The sequence below is a fragment of the Ictidomys tridecemlineatus genome, chromosome 9 (assembly GCF_052094955.1).
Source record: "Ictidomys tridecemlineatus isolate mIctTri1 chromosome 9, mIctTri1.hap1, whole genome shotgun sequence".
Classification (NCBI taxonomy): domain Eukaryota; kingdom Metazoa; phylum Chordata; class Mammalia; order Rodentia; family Sciuridae; genus Ictidomys; species Ictidomys tridecemlineatus.
In genome coordinates this window covers 109,304,997-109,325,624 of record NC_135485.1, presented here as the reverse complement: position 1 = coordinate 109,325,624, position 20,628 = coordinate 109,304,997, and the positions used below count along the sequence as shown (strand labels likewise).

Below are 20,628 nucleotides of genomic sequence, written 5' to 3'. Positions count from 1 at the left end.
TGAGACAGGAACTTGCTAAATTGCCCCAGATGGTCTCAAATTTGCTGCACTCCTTCTGTCTCTGGAGTCATTGGGTTACAAAAGTGTACAACCATGCCCAATTTGCAAAAGATTTAAAGTGCTTAATTTCAAGCAATTTATAAATTAAGTCGATTCAGGTAGATAAAGTTCAGATAGATACCATAGAAAAAGTTATATTTGATATTAGACATGAAATTACATATGTTGAAGACAAGCTGAACTTTATTATTTTCATGTTCAGTGTGTTTGAGTCTTCTAGATGCTTAGCATTCACACTACATTTTTATAAAGGCATATCTTTTTAAAAATATTTATGTTTTTTAGTGGTAGTTGTACACAATACCTTTACTTGTTTGTTTGTTTGTTTGTTTGTGTTGTGCTGAGGATCAAACTCAGGGGCTTGAACATGCTAGGCAAATACTCTACCACTGAGCCACAACCCCTCCCCTAATATACAGGTATATCTTTGATATACAACTTCACCTTTAGTGATATGTATCAGTTGTCATATTTTTTTAATGAAAGTTTCAGGTGGTATTAAAAATATTTAGTAAATCATTACAGGAGGGAAATGTTACATCTGTTCTTGTTCTAAAAATATCTGCAGCTCTTCTTGGTGAACATACTTTTCAAGTATCTACCTTATTGCTTTATTTTTTAATGCTGCCTATCAATTTGAGAAGAGTTTGAATTGTGCAGTTTTTAAAGTGTCTATTCTCAGACCACTTCTTTTTGTTCTTGCCATAGCATTTAAGTTTGCACTGCTGGGATGTTGCTTCAATTGGGTATGTGATGTAGTGAAAGGGACTGCAGCAAAGAATGCAAAGCTCTGGATTTCTTCACAAATTCAGTAGAAAAAAAGAATTTAAAAGAATGAAATTATAAGAGAAAAATCTAGATTATCTAGATCCTCTAATAAATAACAAATTATTATCTGGTCCTCTAATAAATAACAAATTATTCTTATTTAAAGAAATGATCTTTGAACTGTTTACTCACCAACTAACATCACAATACACAAGCTATTCTGAGAGGGTCTATGATCACACATGAAATGAGGATTCTAAAGATGAGCCTCCTTTTATGTTTCATGTGGAGGACTCGACTAATCTGTTTCTTAAGCAGCGTGCATTTCCTTTTCTCCAGAGATTTCTAGAAATTTTTCCGCATAGTCAGATATTTCAGGTGACAGTATTATCAGTTTAAATGTGGCTTGGGGTACTAGATAATTATGCAGGAATTCCAAATGAAATGTGATTTCAGTGTTATTGGGCAGTAGGGCTGAGGAAAAGGCCTATTTTGAATGAAATCACTTTATGAATTTGACTTAGTTCATGGTGTAAGGAAATGTCGCATTAAAACATAAATCCCCTTCCTTAAAACCCCTAGTGACAGTCATTGAAAATTTTGCTTATTGGTCCAAGGTGTGCCTTTCTTACTTTATGAGAGTCTATTTTAATATATTGAGGAAAACTGATGATTTAAAGGTGTCTGCTATACTAAAAATGTTAGTTTCTGATTTGCGCCAAATATAAATTACTTAAAATATACTTACAATATACCTTCAAGTACTTATACATAATCATTTTAGATATCTATGTGGAATTTTCCTCCTATCTGTTAGGTTTTTTTTCCTACACTATATCATCATAATTCCTTTGGTGATCTTGGCAATATCCTCTTTGAACTTGATTATCTATCATTAAAACATGAATGATGTTTGCCTGTAAATTAGATAATTATGGTGGGTGGAGTGGGAGTTAATATTTTAATGTACTTTGAACTCTGAGAACAAAGTGCTAAGTAATCATGAGACTTTGGGAGATAATGAACCTGTTAGTTTCTGTACCTGGTCATATTTGAATATTATGGATCTAAGTAAATAATTAAAGACTTTAAATACATAAAGTCCATGACTATGGCATTGTTACTGTGTCAAGATCATTAGTCACCAAAGGTGAATAAAAAGAACTCTTGAAAAATTAAAAGGTTATGTCTGAATCCAGCACTGAAGAATACATCACAAATGTGTGTGTGCATGTATTTATAACAATATCACACACACACACACACACATATATATCATTAGAATTGATAAAATGATTTTGAAATAAATACAAAAATTTCTCATTTAACCTGATGTTTAGAAATTTGTTTCAGTTAATGTTCTTTTTATATATTAGATAACAATTGTAAAGAGATTTAAACATAAAATCTGAGACAGAATATGTAAGTATTTTGGCTAGATTACTGACTAATATTTTAGTCTAGTATAACTTAAGTCATTGTGGTACCTCTTAATCTAAAAAACAAAACAAAACAAAACAACAATAACAGCAACAACAAACAGATTTAAAATAAAACTAGTTTTCATTAAAAAAATTTAAAAACTTTTTATAAATTCATCCTATCTAATAAAAATTTATCTAATGATAAATCAACAAAGAGATTTAATCCTGTTTATAATTTTAATTTACAAAAGTTTTATAATAATCATGAAACTAAAAATATACATATCATTTAATTGTAGGAAATTTGTTTAAAAGGATATAATGCCTAATTTAAGTTCATAGATTTTAGGAAGTTTACTTAGAAACTGAGAACTGTAAACTTTGCTGCAGTTCTTATTAGCGTAGGCCTTGAGAAGGTTACTAACGTTATTTTTCCCTCAGGGTTATCACCACTCCGTACAGTGTTTATTAGTACTAATAAATATTAATTGCAATTTTTAGTATTTTACTTATTATTAACTAAAGGGAAATACAGCAGAGCACAAAATTCTCTAATTTGGAATAATATTTGCTAATTGACATGCACTTGATGTGTATCCAACACTTCCTTTCCCAGGGTTTGTTATTGTTTTGATTTATTTCACTAGGCACAGTGGTAGTGAAGGGTTAGATAAGTTGAACTGACAAAAATATGTCTCTTGATAAAATGAATTCTGAAAACTCTATTTAATGCCTGCAAGAATATTAGCATAGAACATGTTACAAAATTTTCTGTGGAATGAGAAAAGATTGCTGAAAATGCTTGAAGTATGGAATTAATTTTTGCAAGATATTTTAATGCAATTAAATATTGCCTGAGCAGAAAATTACATATATATATATTTTTTAATATAAATATATATATATATACACACATACACATATATACACAAAAACACGTATGTATGCATAATCAAATATACTTATGAAAGCAAAGTGAGAATGCCAGAGATAGGTGAGCGAGAAATGAAGGACAGAGACCAGGCAGAGATCCACACAAAGGTTTATTTATCAAAGCTGACAAATAGAGGCCATCTCTCTATGGAGTGAAGAGTGGCCCCTAGATGTTCAGGTGTTGAGCTTTTATGAGGTAGAGGTTTGGAGTTGTAGCTGTGGAGCTGTGGGATAGGCTTGGGGTGCTTGCATCAGAGCTATGTGTGTGTAGGGAATAGCATAGGATTGGCTTAGGGTAGATGGCACATGGGGCTTTCCAGAGTCAAGGGGTGGTGTCCTCATGGAATTGGCTTAGGGTTATGGTACCATGGGGTAGCTCACCAATAGGGGTAGAGGGATTTGAGTAAGAGGAAGTACAGGAAGGTGAAACTTATGTCAGTTAACATTTAAGATGGCTTCTCAGGTATTAAATCAAGACCCTATGCTTATTATATATGCATGTGAATATATAATAAGATATAGATGTATAGCAACATGTCCGCAATTTCTTGACCACCGTTTTAGTAATATTACGCTGAAATAGTAGCTTGTCTGTATGCCTAAGAATAGATGCTAAATGTAAAAAATGCTAATCTCATTTTGTTACAATACCACTATTTTTTTCCTATTTTCTAGGAACATTGAACCTACTTAACCTTTTTATATTAACTGAAAGTAATGTGGGGATGAAATAAAGAAAAATTTGATTTTTACAATATTTAAATGTCTGTGATTATTTGTATTTCATTTGAGATGCATGTATAATTTCCACTAGCAATAGTGTGAATACCCTGTGTAGATGAAAAATGTTGTAAATCTCTCAATTTGTATATCTATACACAGTGAAATTAATGTATATATGCATAGTACATTGTTAGAATTAAATAAAAACCCACTTGAGGATAGTAGCATCTAAAATGGTAAGGATATATGATGATTTAACAATTCTGAATAGCTCTGCAGAATTGTAAATCCTACTGTGACCAATAAATTGCCCATAGACAGACTTGTGTTTTTTTCTTTCTTTTAACCTTCTACTTTAAAATTCTTGAAGCTTCTAAATAAAAGGAAGTAAATTTTATATAAGAATTGTCTGTGCTTAGGATTTTACTTTGAATCATAATTTTAACTCTTTTAAGCCTTATAATTAATTAATTTGATATGTTAATCACCAGAGTAGTAATAGGTATTAAATATATGAGTTTGTGCATATATATATATATATATTTATATGTATGTATTTTTACATATAAATATATGTGTAGATATATGTGTGCATAGGTGTAAATATATTTATGTACAATTAATATATATGTGTATATGTGTGTGTGTATATATAAACATACACACACCACATACACATATGTATGACGTGATTTGAAGGAAACATAATATAGTAGAAATGAAGAAAGCATAATATAGAAGAAATAGCTCCAAACTTGAAACCAGAAAACCTAATCTACACTACTACTACCATATACTACACTACTACCCCTTAAATGTTTGGGTGTGTAATTTTAGATAAGATGCTTAAAAATTGTAACTTTTGGGAAATTGAATGTTTTTGTATTTTATCTCTACAATTCATTTGAACAATGAGCTTGTGAAAACCATATGATTCCCAATTTTCATTATATTATCATCCTAATTTTGATATGATCTGCTTCAACATGTGTGTTAGACAGCTTTCTGTAATTGTAACAGAATACCTGAGAAAATCAACTTATAGGAGGAAAGGATTATTTTGGCTGACATTTTCAGAAAAATGTCAGTCTACAATCACTTGACTCCATTATATCTGAACTTGTGGTTGAGCAGAACATCATGGCAGGGAGCATGTGGTAGAGCAATCTTGTCATCTTCTGATGGCCAGGAAGCAGAAAGCAAAATAGAAAGGAAGGGACAGGTGACAAAATACACCCTTCTAAGGGTGCTTCTACTGACCTACTTTCACCAAGTAGGAACTACCTCCTGAAGTTTCCAAAACCTCCCAATAGCACATTTACTGATTAATACATCAATTGACTCATCCTTCCATGAGGCAATAATCTCCATGATGTAATAATTTCCCAGAGGTTCTGCTTCTCTATACTGCTACATTGGGGATCAGGTCTTCAGCCCATGAGCTTTTGAGGGACATTTGAGTTTTAAGCCATATCATCATGCAATAAATTTGAACTGTTTTGCCACCAAATCATTTATTAATGAACAAAGTAGCTTGACTGATGATTTTTCTGTGTGTTGAGGAAAGACTGATTCGATGGATAGATGAATGGGTTGTTGCATGAATGCATGTGAATACATGGAGACAGAAAATGTGAAGCAGAAAATCTGAGAGGTGGGGGGAGAGAGAGGGAGGGAGGAAGCACAAAATGAATCAACTCTGTTGATTTGAAAGAATATTAAAGATTCAAATATGTAGCAACTATGTTACTTTTAAATGAAAAGATGTTGTTGTTTTTTCCATCTTAGATTAACTACCATGAAGAATGTATGTATTTAGACAAAATTAAATGAATAAAGAAGTGAACTTTGTGCCTTAAAAAATGTTAAATATCTTTTATTTTATTTTCAACAGAGAATTCTGACCAAAAGTGTTTTGGGCAATTGTTTTATATGTGTCTTTCTAAATAATGTGGCATTCAGTGCATATTAATTGTGCAAGGGAAATGTTGACACTTGTTTGCTTTCAATTTTTAGAATGATTAATTTAAAAGTTATTTGACATGTTAATTACATAAAATGGTGTACGTAGATAGTTTCAATAGTTCTATTAAAGATGTGATAAAATTTCTTTAAGAAATATAAAAATATCAATATTTTAAGGGGAAAAATGAGCTCAATGGAGACATTTTTTTTCTTTACTATCTTGCCAGCTAAGCAATGTTTCCTCCAATTGCCTATTATATGTATATGACATAAAATAATTAAATAAATGTTCAAACTAAAAATAAAGTGTATGATTAATACCTTGCTAAATAAGTGGGTTCTTCTAGATTCATGATAATGCCAGTGATAAATTCACATTTAAGTACATTTGCAAGTCTATTTTTGTTTTAATTTTACTTAGAACTTGCTTATATATGAATATAGGAGTCCAATTTTATAAAATTATGTGTACATTAATATAAGCAAAGGTTAATCAATGAATATTTTCTTAAATATATTTTAGTTGTAGATGAACACAATACCTTTATTTTATTTTATTTTTTATTTATTTTTATGTGGTGCTGAAGATTGAACCCAGTGCCTCACACATGCAAGGCAAATTCTCTGCACTGAACCACAACCCCAGTCCTCAATGAATATTTTTGAGTATATAATAAATTGAAGAGTTCAAACTCATACCCATAGTTAATGACCTTTCTAATATACAAGAAGATAAGTAATTATGATAGTTTGCATTTAAAGACATATATACCCACCTGTGTGTCACCATCTTTGTTGTAAGGATTAAATAACAACTTTATTCTCCTCCCATGAAAAAAGCAGACTTCCAACCTCTAATAAGGGAGATAACTAGTTATAAAGTGGTATAATTGTAATATTTGGGAGCTACTGGGTTTTTTTTTTCCTGTGTTATTGCTTAATTATTCTTCCTTGCAGTTTGGCCAGTAGGAAGTATATATATAGGGTATAATTTGTTGATTGAATACTATGGGTGTATGGAAAAATAATTTCATCTGGACAAGTCTAACCTGATATTTTTCCCTCAGCATTATAAAAGTGACAGTAAAGTATGTTAATAAAATGCCTTGGAAGGAACTGCCTATTGTGTTGTCATGTTAGTTACCGAGCTATGAATATTCCATTTGTGAAATTATGGAGTTAAAAGTTAAAAGTTAAGGTTAAAAGTACTTCTAGGGGCTTAGATTGTGGCTCAGTGGTAGAGCTCTTGCCTGGCATGTGTGAGGCCTTGGGTTCAATCCTCAGTGCTGCATATAAATAAAATAAAATAAAGGTCTATTGGCAACTAAAAAATATTTTAAAACAAAAAAGTAAATCTAGGATGTCTGATGTTGGAGAACACCGACAATATGTGTGTGTCAACCCAAAGGGTAAAGAGAGGACATTTGTGTTCCTGCTGAAGTGCATGAAATATGAAAGGCCCTTCATTTCTGAAGTGCTTCCTGTGAAACATACCAGGTTGTTTTCAGAATGCTGGCTGTCTTTTGGGACAAAGCCAAATTTAAGATGCGATTTCATAGCTAAAGAAAAAAAGTAAATAAATACTGGGATTGGAAATGTTGGCTGAGATTTCTTGTCCTTGAGTTCTGCTGTTTGCACTAAGATGAACTGTTTCTTCTGTGCGCTTCCTTGCTGTTTGCAGAAAGATGAACTGTTTCTTTTGTACATTTTTTTTCAGTATATCTTAATTCAGTGCTGAATTGACTAATTTGCTATCATTTCTGCTGGTTTCTGCCATTTATTAAGCCAGGTTTTAATGTGTAAGGGAATAGTAAGTGTTCTGTCAGACAGTAGTAAAATACTTTCATTAAAAATGTATTACCAATATTCAGCCAGAAGTCCCCAACACCTCCTGCCATAAAACAAGGTTGATTACAGACCCTTCTTCTAAAAGACCCATTTAGCATACAGGACAAGCTGAAACATCTATATAAACACATATCAGTTCTCTTTGAATAGACATTTTGGTTATCTGGTTTAAAATGAATTGTTTACTTCAGCTCCAATTATAGGAAATGTATATCAAACTTCCTAACATATTGCTAAAAAGGTTTGTGTATCTTACTCAGATACTATTAAATTTCAATGTAATGACTGATCTCTATTTGTGTAAGAATTATCACATATTAAAATGAATCTACACAAAATGATTTAACTCAGCATGATAAAAAATCTAACATATTGTCTAAATATTTTTATAAAATCTTAGTCTCAAAACTATAATCCTATCTGTGTCAGAAATGACATGTTACATAAAAAACCTGTCAGTTTATCCATCTGATTATAATACTAACATATTAATATTCTGGCTAGTAAATATATCATGTAATTTGGAAGCACTCTATTTATATGTCAATTAAGAAATTATGCATTCCATTCTCTCACAGGTGTAGCCAAGGACAGTATATTTACATATATAGAAAACAGAAGGCAATAGTGAGAGATGGCAAGCCAAAGTGTTATTATAATGCATGCAAATATAAAACCATGTTGATAAAAGAAAGTTAGTTTCACACAGTATGTGTCTTAGAAATCTTTGCATGGTAGGGTCATCTCAGGGTGGAGAGGTTAAGTGTAACCTGCTGTCCTCATTGAGCCTGAAAATTTCAGCCTTGCTTTATCATGCATTTATTTATGCATTTAGTAACATGATATCTTGATATGTATTTCCCTGGAAAGCTTGGAGCTTCTAAATGTATAATATCAACAAAATTATTGGTGTGAAGTGTCTGCATGATAGGTAGATATGTATCTGTGTAAATTATAAATATATATTGTGTATACATTTGCGCATGCCTATATAGTCTGTCCCTATGTATGTATACATATAATAGCTGTATCATATTTATACATACAAAATATGCTATTTTGTATACACTTTTTTATAACTGCTTATAAAATGAATACAATAGGGGCTGGGGTTGTGGCTTAGTGGTAGAACGCTCACCTCGAATGTGGGGGGCACTGGGTTCGATCCTCAGCAACACATAAAAATAAAAGGTATTGTGTTCAACTAAAACAAAATATTACAAAAAATAATATAATAGTAAAACATATTTTGTATATATGGATATAAATTTGGATAGGTATATACAGTCATTTCTTTGTCATATTATTTACCCTGGATATATATCTTTTACTTATTGGTCAGATGTTTATAAGATGAATAATTTAAAAATGTGTGCTCGCTTAGAACTGGAAGTTAATAATACAAGGAAACCATGCATGGTAAGATGGTAAAGAGTTCCTCAGGTTTGCAATAAGTTCAAGCTGTGCATAAAAAAAAAAATAAATCCCTATAGGTAAGATCCTGAAAGACTGTATCCCATAGTGATTTAGAGCAAGAACATTGGAGTGAAGTAGGCTAATACTCTGGCCCTTGTTGTGGGACTTTTATTTCATTTGGCATGTGGCATTTTTTGCACTGAAAATTTCCATGACTCTAGTAAGTAGTATATTGACATAGATATTACATAATTATTTTAAGGATCAAATGAGCTACCACATTATTAAAAATCAATGAAAATTTTTAAGCACTCTTTGAATTATTCTGTGCATTTTCTTATTTTGTTGTATATATGTGAGGAATAGGCCTTGATATTTTTATATTCATATACATATACTGAACTTTTTACAGTTAAATTCTATGTGTGTATGTGTGTAAGAACATCTAAAATATACTCTCTAAGCAGTTTTTCAGCATACAATACAACATTAATTATTGTACTCATGCTGCACATTACAGCTGTAGACTTGCTTATCCTACATAACTGCAAATTCGTTCCCTTTGACCTATATCTCCCCATCTCCTCACTAGGCACTGTTTTTGTTCTGCCTGCATCTATGAGTTTGGCTTTTTAGATTCCACCAACAAGTGGGATTGTATAAGTATTTTTCCTCCTGTGTCTGGCCTATTTCATTTGATATCATGTCCTCCAGATTTATTATTTTATTAAAAAGAAGACAGAGATAACATTTATTGAGAAATTACCTATTTAATTTCAATGAGTTATTTACAGTTTGCACTTAGTACATGTAATGATCTTTACAGATAGATATTAGTTTTCTTAGATTTTCACAGAGGATGAATGTGGGGCTTAGAATTTGAATAGCTCACACAAGGTCATAGACTTAACGAGTGGCAGAATCAGAATATGAAATCAATCAATCTGCACTTGGAACCATTATGTTTAACCAATATGATGTGGACAACCAGTAAAGGTTAGCCACAGTGCTTATCAGTATCATTGTTGTATGTGTATGAAAAATGTCCTTGCTATTCCCTAGGACTTAACATTAGTTCTTCAGGAAACATTTCTCCTTCCCCTCAGTTCACAGATTCATGTCCCTAAATGTTCTAAAAATATCAATGAGTTTATCACTATACAAGGTAATAAAACCCCTGTTCAAAAAGTGGAGCAGAGGGGGGCCACAAGGGGAGAAAGAAATAAAATGAAAAGAAAACGGAATTCAGATTATAGTTTTGATGCCTGTATGCTCTGTAAACGGGCCTTCAAAGTTTTTTCTTGATTTTACCTACTATTATTCACAAATGCATTCTTCAAACTATGAATTCCTAAAGATCTTGGGATATAAGACATTCCAGGCATTAGCCTGTCCTGCAAAATGCTTTTGTTCCTATTATATTGTCCTCCCCCAGCTATCCCTACAATAACACTTTGATGTACTATTCATCATTTCCATGTGGAAGTGACTGTGTTTCTGCTCAGTTATCATGCTGCTTCTGTACAGTGTGTTCCAGTAATAAATAAAGTGCATGCTTTACGTGAACGTGTATGTTATTCAAATACATAAGTCTCTGTGGCATATTTCCAGAGGTCATGGCAGAGTATTTATGTTATTGTTTAATGGTAACACTCACTTCTTTCTAGGAGCAATTTTTGATGAATCTGCCAAAAAGGATGATGAGGTGTTTCGCACAGCAGTTGGTGACCTAAACCAGAATGAGGAAATCTTACAGACTGAGAAAATCACATTTTCAGTGACATTTGTTGATGGCAACAACCCTTTTCAAGCAGTTCAAGAAGGTAAGTTCCATTGTTTGTTTTTGTTGTTTAATTTAAATAGCAATGAAATGAGCCTCACAAAAGGCCATCCAAAATGAACATCAGTTTTGCATCTTTGCTACCAACTGTGGTGTTGCTTTCCTCCTAGAGTGCTGTTTTGTAAATGTTAATGCTGCATTCCACTTTCATCAGAATTTAGAAAGTTGTGTGTGTGTGTGTTTTTTTTTAATTGAACTATCATAGGAAAATAGGCATAATTATTTACAAAGTTTTGTGGCATTTTTATGACTTTGATGTAAATGAAACATACTTTTAAAATATGACTGTCAGTATTTTTACTTTGGTCTTCTCTGAGATAACTACCACCTTGAGTGTTGTTACAACTTGCAATGACATTTCCAGTGTACTCATGACAAATGCATTGCTACAAGGAAAAACTTTAGATGCTGCATACAAATCAAAGGCTTTGTGCTGGGTTCCTAACATATTGAGCTAGGCTATACTTTTTTTTTTTCCTTCTACAATTTTCAAATATTAAAGAATTTTCCTCTATTTTCTCTGTATGTGAGTGAATTAAAAGTTTTCAATGTAAATACAAACTTTTTGTTTTATTGGAATGGTCATTCCAATTAATGAAAATTTTGACTGAAACATCTTATACTAGTGGAATTCTCTGTTTGATACTGTTAAGAATCCAATTAATTGTTTAGCCACCTCTTCAGTAAAGTGCTTATTGTATACGAAACTATTTGTTTCTAATTGATGTGATCTGAATGTGTTCTTGCACAAAATTTTATATGGACACCTAGTTCCTGTGTGGTGGTATTAAGAGGTGGGTTATTTGGATGGTTGTTAAGTCCTAAGGGCCCTGTCCTCATGAGTGGTGTAACTGCCTTCACAAAAGAGGCCCAAGGGAGATTTTTGTCCTTCTGCCATTAGAGGATACAGCCAGAAATTATTATTTATGAGTAGAAAATGTACCTCACCAGACATCAAACCTATTGATCCCATAATCTCGAACTTCCAGCCTCCGGAATAATTTCTGTTATTACAAATTACCCAGTATAGGGTGTTTTGTTATTATCAATACAGAATAAGTCACTAATCTGTTTTATATTTTATTGTGATTCTATAGTTAGATTAAGGATAATGGATGCAAATTCATTTAATCAATTAGTTTTATCAAAAATTCAAATATGATTTGGCAATAGAAAAGGAAAATATCACACTTTGTATGGTAAAATTTGGCAGAGAATTTATTTCTTTTGAGTCAAACATTGAAGGGGTATGAAAATTAAACCTAATTGTCTTAAAAATATGTTCTAATCATCTTCAATTATATCTGTTTGATATGTAGATAACTTTCATTAGACTACATTTTAATCAGTAGCACTGGCTATTCTTAAAATTTATGTTTACTTCTGTCAGAAAATAAATACAATGATTTGTGGTCTAAAGAATTTTCTTATTAATTGTATGGAGTGAAACAAATATTATTTTGTGAAGTTAACAGAGTTGTTTTTAAAAAGTCATCTTTACAACCAATAGGAAAATATAGCTTTAAAGTATGATGAAATTTTAAATTTTAATGAGTAATATCAGAGCCAAAAATAGATTAAATAAATAAATATGCAGTAATTTATATTTTAAAATCAAAATTACCCTGGGAATTTGGAGATTCAAATAATGAATATGTTGATAAATTTTCTATGGAAACATTTAGAAGTTGTCCAGATTACTGCTAGAATTCATAATGTGATCTGCAAAATAATAGAGTTTAAAGAAGACAAATGATAATTTAAAATATGATGTTAATTTTTATGTCATTCCTATGATTTCTTTCTAAACCATACTTATTTTAAATGAACAAAATGAGAGCAGGGAAATCATTAGGACTCATTGATATATCTTCTGGTTACATATTAGTTTTAGCATCTCTTCAAATGGCTAAAACATCCATGGTTTTATAAATCTACCTTGACTGGAAAAGTAGTAGAAGGTAAAAAATGAAGGCAGCACAACGGGTAGAAGGGAATTATAAAATCAGAATAAATTTGTTCCTTACACTTTTTTTTAAAAAAACTGTGATTTAAAAAGTGAAGATAATCTTTTTAAAAAATTATTTTTTTACATGTTGTTTCATGTAACCATCCTACTGCCAGTTACATTCTAGAAACAAAAATCTCTCTCAAAAGAAAGATGTGGGTTGGAAAGAAGTTGGGGCACTAAAAGTAGATTGAGACAGGGAATGTTTTCCAGATAGAGACCACTAGGTACTTGTGGAGAAGGAAGAGTTGACAGCTTGCCTGATGGCTTCTAGTACTAATAAGATGTTCTGGAAGAGTTGGTTTGATGGTTTGCTCTGAGTAATGAACCTGAAATAAGTTCTAGGCAGCTATAGAGATCATTTGTTTCCCCATTAAGTAGCAAGAAGGATTTTGCTTAAGTTGTGAAGTAAAAAAGAAAAAAAAATTATTTTAGAGCTTTTTTGGTAACACACTGGTTTGGAAAGAAAATGTTCAGTTTAAAATAGAACAAGAAACAATTGAAAATTACTATTTTTTAAAATGTTTTGAGGAAATAATTTAGGAGATAATCTTAATCACCCAAGATTGTCAATTTGCCTAAGATCACATCTTTACTGTAACACAATTAAAATCTACAAAGGAAACAGTGTTACAAAAAAATCAGCTTCTTTAAATTTCTTTTAATTCCAAGGAGAAACAAAAGGTTCAAGGATATAACTATAACTAAATGTTTACACATAAAACATGTGTAATGAACTTATAGAAAATTCAAGGTTTTGGTTTTTCTTCTTATTTGAACTTGAGAGACAGATACTTGAACAAACAGCATGATCAAACATATAGATATTTGGTGATAATAACAATAAATAATAAGGATCAGTGAAAAGAAAGATAAAAAACTTAGTCATCTGAAATTCTGGATTCAGTTTATGGTTAGAATTTTTTCTGACCATCCATATTTAATTTTCTACAATCATTATATAAAAGGGAGGTATTTACCAGTTAACATCCTACTTAACCCAAGGACAAGATTGATAATATAAAATTTTTTATAGCTTGCTTACAGTATATTTTGAATAATGATAGTTCTCACAGATGAGTATCTAGAAAGTGATGTTTCTGTTAAAACACAATTCTAATGTTCCATGCTCTGGAGGTTTCTTTCTTCCTCTAAAACATATATGAAAAATGGAAAAAAGGGAATAATTTGAGTTATTTTCAAAGTTATAAGGTTAGTAACTGTAAAGGTGGAAAATTATTTGATTACTCTCACCATATGGATGAAGTAATTGAGAATCAGAGAAGTTAAGTAATATTCATGAGTATTTTTATAAATGGCCACTATGGAAGTATGTAGCAGAAAATAATTAAAACAAGAGCTTCAGACCACTGGTCCAATATTTTTCTTGCTACAGTTAGTATCCAACTCCCTCCTAGACACACACATGATAATTTGTTCTCAAACTTGAATACACACACATACATCCTCATGAGATAACAGCATGTTCTAGGATTTGAGTGCTTTGAGGAATGAAATGGATAGACAGTTTATATGTGTTGATATTTATTTGATGCAAACATTTTTATGTTCATGGCATAGAACAGTAGAAAATTTTCAATCTGGGTGATAAACACCAGTAATCAAAATATGTAAATCATTTTTGTTCTTTCAGCTTTGGATTTCTTTATCTGTAAAAGATGAATTCAGAACATAAGTGCATTTTTAAGGCACTTTCATCTCTCTGGTTTTGTGATTTTTAGAATGCATTTGCTAAATTAGAAACATATAGAAATGGTTATTATTTAGTTTATCATTAGGGAAGGTTTCACACTGCTGAAATTGCTCATAGTTTTTCTGTGACTGACTATAAAATAAATTAAAAAGATGTATGATGCCTATCTTTTGTTTTGCTATTTCATCAGCCTAGTCACCACAATGAAAATAACTCATTAGTATAATATCACCAGAATAAAGAAAAGGCTTTTTTCTAGTTCAGTGGACCTAGACCAACTTAGTTATTGCTAGATTTAGTTTTTCATTTCTCTCTTATAGATCGTTTCCTTTGTGGTATCCATATAGTATATATAGCATAGATATAAAATATTTGGTGTAAAAGACACCGTGGACTCTACTGAGTTATTAGTTATTGCTAGATTTCTTTTTTCATTTCTCTCTTATAGATCGTTTCCTTTGGGGAATCCATATAGCATATATAGCATAGATATATAAATGTTTGGTGTAAAAAACACTGTGGACTCTACTGAGCAGTAGCAATTGGTTATTTGTTAGGGCTTTTCTGGAACCAACATACCATGGCCCATGGAAGGTGAGAATTTATAAGAAAGCCAAATCTAGAAAAGTGAAGAGAATGCATTGCATTTGTAATAGTGTCAGGTTGGAAGGTGAAGACAGAATGAATCCAATGTAATCTTACATGAACTAAATTCATCAGGGAGAATATAAAATATCATGCAGTCATATTTAATGGTAAAATTCAGCTAAACATTTTGGAATAATTGCTCTTATTTTAGAAAAACACCTAAAATTGCAATGCATAATATGTATTCAGGCAGAAGTCACAAATGATGTTATTTGAAAGAAAATATATCATAATTATATTTCTTTATGTTTTATGAATAATGTTGGTATAATTAGCCATGCCAGGCATATGAAAATTGTTCAGTGCTTCTAAAATATTAAAATTTGAATTAGCATATTGAAGTATAAGTCATTGAATAAACTCCATTGAGAAATCCAGGGATGATGGGCATTCTCAGTTGGATTTGACTCAGATTTCTTCCAAAATGAAATGATTGTAATTTTATGACATACACTTGTACAACAATGTAATTGTTTACATTTTTTATTTACGACACCACTCTCACTTGTTTATAGTCATATTTAAAAGACACATATATCCATTTTATATGTGAATGTGGGATGACAGGCAAATAGCAGAGCTAGAAACAATGTAAGGAAATCTAGCTAGAAAAAAGCACTCCTCCAAACTCATCACCATCCACTGTGAGTATTTCTGGTGCCATTGGCTAACTCTGAATAGTCTCGTTCAAAGAGGAAATAAATGTAAAAGAATGATTTATGTGTCTGCACTGCTTGATACTTTATTGTAGGGCTTAGTCTCATAATTTATATTCCTCTCTGCTTTAGTAGGACATTTTACTGTGGTACAAATCTGCTAATTCTAAAATTCTTAAATTGATGTCTGCATTTTCCTAGCTTAAGAATACAGTGTTTATGTCTCTTCATTCTCTGTGTTTTGGGGCCAATTTTAATAATGCAAACTCTAGTTTCTTTTCTGAATTGTCTGATAATAAACTAAATTGGAGAATTTAGTGATGCCAGAGTCCAAACAAAAAGATCAGGTAGGTTCAATTTTACTAATTCAATTATTTGCTTCTCTGTTTACTTTTTTATTTTTTCTTTCTTTCCCCACATCAAAGTTAGTTAAGCTTTGAGCCCTAGTGTCTAGCCCCAATGTTCTTGTAAGTCCTCCTCAGATACATATGTATAGTGTAGAAGGAATAAACTAAGCAATTAACTTGCCTTTTCCAAATACTTGCACATGAAGAGGGATTTGAAATGTCTATTGGGCAACTGGACTACCTATTTTCCCCCATGGGTCTGGGATATTTAGCTTGGGCATTTCCCTAGCAGTCTCTTGAGAAGTCCTTTATCACTTTTTCTCCCTGTCAGCCACGTTTCCACAACTGATCAATAAAGTCGGGAATCCACATCTGCCTCAAGTGTGAACGTTAGTATTCATTATCAATGTAGTATTAAAATATAAATAATTCTATATCTGTTAGAGACAAAACCAACATGCATTCCTTTAAACATCTCACACAAGCCCTTTCCATTGAAGATTTGCCCTGTAGAGGAATTAAGATATTATATATTTGGAATTTAATTTTGATCATACTCATTCAAATCCCTGTATTTAAGAACTTTGTAAATGCCCTTTCTTCTTCCAAGATTGGTTTAACCACAATAAGGGACAACAAAAGAAATAAAGGACACAGTGTATGATGGAGCAAACACTAAAATGTGCCCAAGGAAAGCTGTAGAATTTTAAAGTTTGAAAAGACATGCTGTTGTCTTCAATATATACCTTGAATTTTAAAGTATGTTCATACTAGAAAGGCACAGGTTGTTCGAGCTTTTTAAAATTTTATTTTAAAAAGAGAAGGGTAATTTTTGTCTTAAAGAAATTCATTACTTTTCTCTTTAAGAAAATACAAACATAAATACAAATTGCATAGACTAATTATTTTTTATTTATTTATTTATTTTTGCTGTTCTTCTGTATTTGTAAGCCTTTCTCTTGTCTCATTCAATATCACACTCTTAAGTAATAGGTCTCTAATACCATGACTAGACTGAAATTCAGATGTTTATAGACCTCTGTATCATAATTTTATAGTCTTTTTGCTTAGAAGCCTTTTATTTCACTATCTACAATTGTGTACCGTTATTTAAGTTCAGTCATAAAATATATATTTTAGCAATACGTGCTGCCCTGGATCTTGTTTTACTTAGAAGAATCTTTAATAGCTTTCTTTGGAAGTTCTTTTTAAAGGAAGTAAAGATTTGTTCTTTTGTTGGACCTAAACTGTTTTTTCTCCTACCAATTACTTTATAATAATAACAATAAAAATAAACACTTTCTTCTCTATAGATACAGAATATGATTATGGTAATATAATTCAGTTTTTAATAAGTCTTTTATGATACTTACTCAATAAAAGAAGTACCTATATGTCTTGAAGTAACTCTGAATATATGGTTTATTAGATTAAAAATCACATTTACCTACCCTCTGCAGTTGTAATGAGAGTTAATTGGGTTGTCATGAAAATAGTTTAAGTTCATGTGGACAAATGACTTTACTGTTTTTGACTATTATCAGTATCGTTGAATTCCAAGTCTCTAATGATCCAGGTTTTTGCTTAGTTTGAAAACAAAGAATAATCTTAATTATTTTCACAATTAACACCTAGTTTGGTGCAACTTGGTAAGTTTTGTTGAGTTTGTGGGATTCATACTATTTACAGTTTTCTGTACTCTTGAAAAATGCTGGATTATCTTGTAGTTTTCAAAATAATAATCATTGGAACAATCACTTTAGAAAGGAGTGCATAAAATACTAATGTGCAATAGGAAATTGCATATTCTAGGAGAAATGATGATTCAGCAAGCACTTTTGCATGGCCTATTCTATTCATCCTTAAGCTGTTTTCTCTATGCAATGCTGTGTTCCCATTAGCCACTCCACAGTCTTTCATGGTTATCTTGACTTTTATTCTATTATCCTATGTGTGGTTCTGATCTGTGTGTACCTACTCCTTTTACACAATGTAGTGCTGTTTTTACATTATGTTCTATCTCCCTTTAATCCTTGATGTCCATATTGTAGTATAAACACACAAGATGTATATATTTGGTTTAATACATACATGGTTCATTGGATTAAATAGATGCCTGTATTTGAATCTGTTCTCTATACAATTTTCTTTGATCCCTTGATCAAACCTAATTTCTCTGAGCCTTAGCTTCTTCAGATGGAAGATGGGAATGAATATACACTCCATGGGGTCATTGCATAATGACTATATGGGGGCCGAACTTGTTGTAGGTAGGTGTATTCCCTTACTAATCAGAATATATCTCAATAATAGTGGGATACATAATGATTTAGTACCATTTCATGCCTCCATCAGTATATTTCCATCTCTCTCTGATATTTCCTTCTCAGATATCCTGTACTTCTTGTATTGGTGGTTCCCATGGATACTTCTCAGTATAACTTATTATCTACCTAGTTACCATCATAGTTTTGCCCAGCTGGATCTTTCCTCATCAAGATTCTGAATGCTGTGGTTGTAAAATTATTATAGAATGCAATACTTTTGCTCTTTTTTCCCTCTTTTCCTGAGCTAGTTCTGCTAGTCAGCACAGGAAGATAAGAATTATATTTGTAGTGTAATTTATTTTGCAAATAATAGTGATGTTGTAACATATGTACTTAGTGTTGGGAGGATTTAAAATACCTTGTTACAATTTCTGGGAAGAGAGAAAGCCTGTGGAGACCAAATTAAAGCTTTCTGATGATTTGTGTAGGCTTAACACAATCAGTGAAGTAAATAAGGCACTGAGTCATAACTAAATGGGATTCAGTTGTAGAGAAGCATAATGTTGTAGAAGAGTGATATATATGAAGGTCAAATATAGAAATGAATTCAAGGAAAGCTTTATGCTTTGAGAGATGCATCATCTCTGGTATTTGAGCTTATTTCTGACATGATTGTTTAAAAGGTTATCCTTCTATGTTTTGCACATTTTCATTCTGACTACACATGGTCAAATATTAACTCTAAAAACTTGGTCACTGGTTTCCATGAATTTCTAGTACTGTCTTTTTCAATAACATTATATTACGTTATTTTCTGAAGAATTCATGTCTCATTTCAAAATATATTTGCTTTTTTGTTTTGTTGATAGACTAACAAAACATGGTATTGAGATTGCCTTATATTCAATAAGTTGTGTTATGGAATATAAAAATATAAAAACTAAAAAGTGTCTATTACATATGAAAGACATGATCCAAGGTGGAAAATAAACATCATTTCTCAGAATGTATTGAGAGTGCAAAGCAGCTGTTCAAATCAAAGTGAGAAACAATCCCAAAAAGGGATTATTATTTAACAGTTTTAATATGAATTTATAAATATTTTTGTACTCTTGAATATACATTTATATAATGTCAAACAGAATACTTCAAGGTGGTCCTCCATATTCATTCATATCATTAAAAGGAAAGCTCAGGTGAGATGAAGTCAATGGGGGATTAAAAAAAAAAGTAGCAAAGGACACATTCTTACAAGTCAAAGAATAAAAAGCTGACTTATCAGCCCATTCCACCTGCTCCCAAGTTCTTTTCTCATTGTGATGTTATTATTTATTCAGTTAGATTCAGTGTTTAGAGTTATTATTTCCATATTTTTATACAGTTTTGAATTCTTTTTATTTTGCCAAGTTCAAAGGAGTTTTGTCTCTATATTTATCATTTATTAACTAATATATATGTATATATGCATATTTCGATTTGGCCATATGTACATATGCCATATTTCTATGCATATACCATGTGTATATGCCATATATGCATAAGTATATAAATGTTCATGGTGTATATGTATGTGTGTGTGTATGAATGCATATAAAAAATTAGTTAACGAAGTATACTTTTGATCTTTCTTTCGATGCTGATGACTGCTTTTCAAGGAGCAATGTAAAAACCTTATTTATTATTTGTGTCAAAACAGAAAAGGGCAGGTTATATGTCAAACCACTACCCGTTAGCTTACTCAAAATTCATGCCATAGTCCTGAATGAGCACAGAAGGAATATATCACCAGTTTACACTTTCTTTCTTTGGAAAGCACTTAAAACTTAAGTATGGAAACAGTAGGTCAAATGAAACAAAAACTAGGGATTACCAAAAATTTTAAATTTTAAATGTTTGCTTATTTGTAAGATGATTTTTCATGCACTGAAATACACTAGATTGGTTTATACAGATGAATGAAACAACAAAATCATACTATATTTATAAATAAAAGGAAAATATGTGACTTAAT

The 20,628-nt window shown here is 31.3% G+C and overlaps 1 protein-coding gene across 4 annotated transcripts in view; it reads left to right on the top strand.

Moving 5' to 3' along the window:
- Grid2 (glutamate ionotropic receptor delta type subunit 2) overlaps positions 1–20,628 on the top strand; it is a 1,411,364-nt gene that overhangs the window by 242,586 nt on the left and 1,148,150 nt on the right. For all 4 annotated transcript variants that reach the window (XM_021734724.3, XM_078021917.1, XM_005337550.5 and 1 more), the window contains exon 2: positions 10,805–10,960. In XM_021734724.3, the coding sequence (XP_021590399.1) occupies positions 10,805–10,960 (156 nt within the window). The remainder of the gene's footprint in view (positions 1–10,804; positions 10,961–20,628) is intronic.